The sequence below is a fragment of the Brienomyrus brachyistius genome, chromosome 6 (genome assembly GCF_023856365.1).
Source record: "Brienomyrus brachyistius isolate T26 chromosome 6, BBRACH_0.4, whole genome shotgun sequence".
Lineage (NCBI taxonomy): Eukaryota > Metazoa > Chordata > Actinopteri > Osteoglossiformes > Mormyridae > Brienomyrus > Brienomyrus brachyistius.
Genome location: NC_064538.1, coordinates 2644943 through 2651402, shown reverse-complemented (window position 1 = coordinate 2651402; position 6460 = coordinate 2644943). Strand labels below are relative to the sequence as shown.

Here is a 6460-nt window from a genome sequence, read left to right as displayed (position 1 = left end):
TCTCACTACATGCACAGTGTCACTCTCTGCATAGTCGCTTAATGCACAGTGTCACTCTGCATGGTTGCATAATGCACAGTGTCACTCTCTGCATGGTCGCTTAATGCACAGTGTCACTCTGAATAGTCACTTAATGCACAGTGTCACTCTCTGCATAGTCGCTTAATGCACAGTGTCACTCTCTGCATGGTCGCTTAATGCACAGTGTCACTCTCTGCATGGTCGCTTAATGCACAATGTCACTCCCTGCATAGTCGCTTAGTGTTTCCTGTTGGAATTATTGAATTGAATCCGAAGTGCCCACCTTCAAGAAGGTGGGGGGACATCACACATACCACAAAGATACACCCTTTGGTGTAACCAGGGGCATCAGAAGCATTTTGAATGTGGGGGACACACACACTGGCATAAAACTAATATTTTATGTTAAATGTGGGGGGACAAAAGAATAATTATGAAATGTGAGGGGGACACGTCCCCCTCAGATGTAATGGAGGCGACACCCATGGATGTAACACAAAATGGTTTTGCTGAGGTCAGTGTAGCATTAGGGGCCTTTGTGTCTGTGATCGGAGGGTCACCAGTGGCCAGTCTGTGGACCCATGAACAAGGCCCTTAACCCCAAGCTTGCGTTCACCTGTATATGTGTCTGTGTGTTTAATGGAGAGCAACTGTAGGTGATAATAGGATTCCCTGAAGGGGATTAATAAAGAATCACTATTCCAATTAAAATATTTGGGTGGTTCCCAACTTTTCACTCACGCTGTATGTTATAACATATTTGTCTTTCTTTGAAATGGCTTCAAATCAAGCCTTTTTTTCTGAGTCTATCTGCATATCCTATACGACTATGTGCACTTTCATCACCAGTACACAGGACCCGGCCTGCATGCATATGCTTTTTCTAAACACTTTTGCAGGACACATGGTTGGGAACAACTGATGATGCCAGATGAGAAATCGGGAAAAAAGTATGATCATTGTGTTGATAAACAGATTACACATTTAGCTAGGTGGAATATTAATTATTTAAATATTAATTAAACGCGTTGTGATCGTGCATTTCAAGTTGTTGCCCAAGGCCTGTTGAATGATCATCCTCTGTCATTGCGTTTTGGTTTTAAAGGGCAACTTAAAACTTTTTTTTTCAGATTTTGGGAAAATGTGATCTAGTGAAATCGCGTTTTATGTATTGTTGTCTATTTTTCACTTAAATATTTTTACATTGAGGTTTCTTTTATATCGTTTTTGTCTTTTGTTTTGTAGTTCTATTACATTGGGAGGATTTTTTGATACAGATTATACAGCAGTATAGAAACATTTTGAACATAAGGTAAAATCTACAGTTCGGTAGTTGGTAACTAGAATTAGTGAACATTTTTGTATGTTTATGCCTGTGATGAAAATGGTTAAGCTGGGTTCCACTCCGTCTATTATAATAATCGACTTCATAGCTACGGATCTTCCGATGATCTCGGCATTTGATTCGTCAGACTTGCTCCAAAGCGCCTGCGCAGAACACGCTCTTCCTTTCTGCGAGTTTTTCGCCATGGCCCCGGTGGTTAGTAAGATCCAGTCTCTTTACACGCTAAAATTTAACATGCTAAAGTGCTTCAGATAAACTGTATAACCATTGTAGCTACTGTATAAAAGAACGAGGTACAGAAAATGGCTAATCGTACGCAGTTTTATCACGCCAATCTTTAGTAATAAGTATTTGTGGACGCTACCCCACAGACGGGCCTGCTTTCTGTGAACCACGTTGTAACTCCCTTCATAGCCTGCGCTTTCTCCACACGTATAACTATTGCTGTTTGCTTAGCTAATGTGACGCATTTTGGACGAAGTCAGCTGTTTCTTTTAAAAGAATGGTACAAATATTGCCATCGATTAAAGTTTTCGAGACATATCCCCGACTTTATTAGTTCTGTTTCAGCGATCGACTGTAATTACAGTTAGTGGTGGTGCAGCTTCGAACGAAGTTGTGTTCCGCATGTAGTCATTAAAATGCATTTGTGATATGTAACTATATGTGTGAAATGTATTAGAGTTTTACTATTTTAGTGGCGTGTTAGTGTTTAGTATATATAGCGTATAATTGTTTGTTGGTGTGACAAGTTTTTAGAAAGGCAGTGCTAGATAAGGGGTGAGTCGATTATTGGAAGAATATTCACGTTACGAATGTGTCGTTGACACAAACAACACCCATCTACTGTTCTTGAGTGGTTAATGCTATTTTGTTTGTGAACTAGAAAAAGGCAAATGTCAAGGGTGGCAAGAAGAAGAAGCAGGTCCTGAAATTCACCCTGGACTGCACTCACCCAGTAGAAGATGGCATCATGGACGCTGGGAACTTTGTAAGTATCCATGTCCTTAATAGCCGATTTGTGAACGCTTTTCAGTTTTTACATATTTCGTCGGTGCTTTTATCCAAAGTGAATTAAAATTGAGAAGGCAGCGATTGACAGTCCGTGATCCAGGTTAGGATTAAGGGCCTTGCATGGTGTAATCTCTCCTCCCCAACCTGGGATTTGAACCGGAAACCTTCTGATCTCAGGCACATCCTACAGAACCACACATCACTCCCGCAGTTATGGTCCAGATGCATGGATCGTAAGCCTCAGCATGGACTGAACTCATGATCCCTGCCTTATATGACTCTCGTTCTAACCACCGAACTATGAAGTGCATAAGCAGGGCATAATCTCACCATATTTAACTGGGTATTTGATTGTTTGCTTTATTCTTGGTGTCTCAGTTTTATGACCCAGGCCCTGTTTTATCAGTATTATATCTTAAATGAATGTTTTTATTCATATCTGTGACAGACTCTTTTGCCCGTAATCACTGCGAGCTGTGTAAAGTTAACATGACTCAAGGCTGTATTTGTAGCCTGATTATTCAGGTGTTCAGATGGTGCCATTGCTGGGAAGGGGCGGAAACCTGCCTGTGTTGAGGTAGCATAATGACCGTATTTGTGCCGTGATTTGTCACAGGAGCAGTTTCTGCAAGAGCGCATCAAAGTTAACGGCAAGGCTGGGAACCTCGGTGGCGGTGTGGTGACCATCGAGAGGAGCAAGAGCAAGATTGCAGTGACATCTGAAGTCCCCTTTTCCAAGAGGTAGGCACCCTGCCTTAGTACCACTGTCCTCCCCATGAATATACAAACATAGAACCCGCTTGGTACTCCTCTACAGCAGTGATTCCCAACCGGGGGTACGCGTACCCCTAGTGGTACGCGAGCACATTACAGGGGGTATGTGGAAAAATTTTTTATATTTAATTTCCCTGATGATGGGTAAATATTATCAGCCATTCCATTAGCTGTGCCCTGGTATAGAAAGAAAATCTATCTGGGATGTGTTGCTTAATGAATTAAATGTTCAAGTTATGGAGATTTAATAAAATGTTTTAAATTTGATAATCAGTTGTACGTTCTACTTTTATTGAATCATCAACACATTTGACAAAGGGGGTACTTGTGGTATGAGAAAATCTCTCAGGGGGTACACAATTCAAAAAAGGTTGGGAAACACTGCTCTACAGTGTCGAAGGAGCAGAGCCGGTTGCAGTCACCTAAATTGTAATGTGACGTTGCCGATCCGTAATCCTGGTTCACGCATTTAAATTGCTGGATCACTGCCAGCACCAGCCTTTTCGCGGCGAATGGGCACTTTAGTTTTCCTGCTTTTTGTATTGTTTTGCATTTTGAATGCTTTAATCTCTGATATCTTCTAAGCCACTCTGTCAACTAATGGGTCATGGGACGATTTTCATTGGATCGTTGAGTTTGAAATTTAAAATTATTATTTTTTAAACAGTGCACCATTATATTAGTTACTGCAGTATGTATTTAGTTTTACAGTCCTGCTTTTTGTGACATGAATATGATACATAATTAAAGAAAAATGGAGCTTAATGACCAAAGAACAATTGAGTCCTGAGACTACGCCCGTTGAGAACCATTATTCTGAACTATTTGATAAAAATTATTCTTAAATTCATTTAATCTGACCAAATGACTGATTTAATTTGAGTTTAGTGCTCACAGCTTCTGGATGGGCAATTCTTTGACCATATACTTGGATAATATCAGAATTCCCTTTTAATCGGCTGTTGATTCTGCCTTGATCTATATTTCAAGTGTAATTAACCGTGAAAGTCCTACAAGCCACATTTTGTGTTTTATTGTGTTTGGTTCAGAAATATACTCTCAAACCTGCTGGTTGTTTTATGATTTTCTTCAGCTGTGAACTGTTGATCTTTTTCGCTGCTGCTTCCAAGTTTAAACAAAAATAATTTTGGCATGATGCGTTTCAGTGTGATTTTCTTTTTGCTTAAAGAAAATGCTTTAATCACCCAGAATTAAGTAATTTCATACCTGCAAGGATACTTTGCACTATGTACTTTGCACAGGATTGGGATTGGGTTCATTTCCCAGCACGGTGTGCTGACGTGTAGGAATGACTATAAAACTTTTGAATCTTGAATTTTGTGCTTAAATAGCTTTAGGTGCTATGATTGTTGGCTTTAAATGAGTTTCTTAATTGAGTTTATTATTGAAAATACCATAATGTCTACATCCCAAAATCGGATGCCTTTATCTACTATTATCATAATAAGTGTGATAAGCTGCAGTACGGTAACCTCCCAGAATCATTAGTGGTTTTGTTTATTTAATCACTGAAAGAAGAGAAGCCATCGGCTGTCCGTGGGTTTCCCATCTTTTGATGGCTATTCCTTGGTCCACCTTGATGTGTGAACAACTAATGTTGAGCTGTCTGATAGCCCTTCGTCGGGCATGTTCGTCTCAGTCATGTTTTGAGTCATCTTTCATAAACAGCCAAAAAGCACCCTAACCGGTACTTTTCACACTTGTACAAGCAACTTGTAAGCACAGTCTTACCCAGAATGTTTTTGCACCACTCTGTCACGATGCCTGCATATGGTCAGCAACTTTAAGCATGAAGCTTTTGAGAAATGAATTCCTCAGAATGTCCATGAATCCTGTTCACGCGCCGCATTGAGCTCCTCTGTTTATAATGGGTTTAATGGAGGTTAAGTAAATCTTGAGTTTACATTTGCATTCTGTTAGTGTGATGTGAAATTTTGGCCAGTGCCAGTAACGGTATATATGTGTCTAATATTACTGATAGCCAGTATATTTTATGTATTACAGTTACCAATAATTTAGATTTCATGACTGTGTGTAGCAACCACACTAGACGATGCAGACAGTGAGATTTCAGCAAAATAGTGCCGACCTGGGTGACTAGCAAGTGGTGAATGAGATGGCGGAATTCCTCATCCTTCACCGCGGAAATTGGCTGATTGTACCATCTAAAATAGGGCTGATTGCTGGTTGTGTCTTTAGCTCTGATTGCTAGTAACTTTGAATAGTAACTAAAGCCTGAATGTCAGCAGAGAATATTGACCGAAATTGCCGCATCGGGCAGATACCACACACGCGGTCTTGATTTTTAACAAGCATTTGCCAATATGTTAACCAATATATAAACCTTTTCAAGAGGCTTCCCAGTCTGAGATGAAAAATCTGTATGGTTGAGTGATGTTACTTCATGATTTTTTAATTATTTGGGTTATAGGGTCTATGCGCATCCACACTGGCTAGTTAGATGTTATTTAGTCGTTATTTGTTTATTACGTGATTCCAGTAAGTCATTGGCCAGTTTTAGAACTGATAAAAAATAAATATATAAAATTTTTATTAATTTTGCTTCTGAAAATATTAAATTCTGATTAAAAAGCCAGAAACATGTTATCAAACTCCATGAATCACAAGTTTTTAGTTTATTTTTCTGCCAGTGTTTTTTTTTTGTGCTTGTCACATTTGTGAAATGTCTGTGATACTGGCATGGACTCCTCCAAATTTGCCTGCTCTCAGAGCCTTCGGTGGTGTTTCTCGTTTGATGCACGTGGCTCGTTCACTCTCCTCTCCGCTGATGTCCGTGTCTGTTCTCCTGCCTTAACTGTGTGTGTCACTGGCCAACAGGTACCTGAAATACCTGACAAAGAAGTACCTGAAGAAGAACAACCTGAGGGACTGGCTGCGTGTCGTAGCCAACACCAAGGAGAGCTACGAGCTGCGCTACTTCCAGATCAACCAGGACGAGGAAGAGGAGGAAGACGAGGATTAAACGGAGCCTGCCTCCGTTTTGTACATTCGATAAATACTCAAAGTACCCATGGAGTCTGACCTTTGGTTTCCCCGACTTCCTGCCGTTCTGGACGTGTTCGGTCACTGAGATGTCAGCAGCCGGTATAGCGAATGTCGGGGCCTGTGCTTTGATGATTAAACCAATTAATAATAAAACCAGTGATGCAGCCATGATTGACTCCCTAAAATTAATCGCCATGCCTGTTAAATGCAGGTAGATGCATGCCAGGTTTTTATAAATTCATTTTAAGCTTTGCTAAGGATGCCAAGTAATTAATGCCC

At 40.3% G+C, this 6460-nt stretch overlaps 1 protein-coding gene across 2 annotated transcripts; it reads left to right on the top strand.

The window, feature by feature from the left end:
• The first annotated feature begins 1462 nt into the window (after positions 1 to 1462).
• LOC125745038 (60S ribosomal protein L22-like) lies at positions 1463 to 6349 on the top strand. 2 transcript variants are annotated; one of them, XM_049017438.1, is made up of 4 exons: positions 1463 to 1561; positions 2253 to 2357; positions 2997 to 3121; positions 6014 to 6349. In XM_049017438.1, the coding sequence occupies exons 1-4, from the start codon at positions 1469 to 1471 to the stop codon at positions 6156 to 6158; spliced, it is 468 nt and encodes a 155-aa protein (XP_048873395.1). In that variant the 5' UTR covers positions 1463 to 1468; the 3' UTR covers positions 6159 to 6349. The 2 variants fall into 2 exon arrangements, with proteins under 2 accessions (XP_048873395.1, XP_048873396.1); XM_049017439.1 differs by lacking the exon at positions 1463 to 1561 and adding an exon at positions 1850 to 1871.
• Positions 6350 to 6460: the final 111 nt, after the last annotated feature.

What these genes read in the sequence shown, in the direction of transcription:
- LOC125745038 (XM_049017438.1), top strand. Translation starts at nt 1,469, where the DNA reads ATGATCTCGGCATTTGATTCGTCAGACTTGCTCCAAAGCGCCTGCGCA. An exon ending in TTTTCGCCATGGCCCCGGTG is followed by an intron (nt 1,562 to 2,252) that starts GTTAGTAAGATC and finishes TTTGTGAACTAG; the next exon opens with AAAAAGGCAAATGTCAAGGG. An exon ending in GAAGTCCCCTTTTCCAAGAG is followed by an intron (nt 3,122 to 6,013) that starts GTAGGCACCCTG and finishes ACTGGCCAACAG; the next exon opens with GTACCTGAAATACCTGACAA.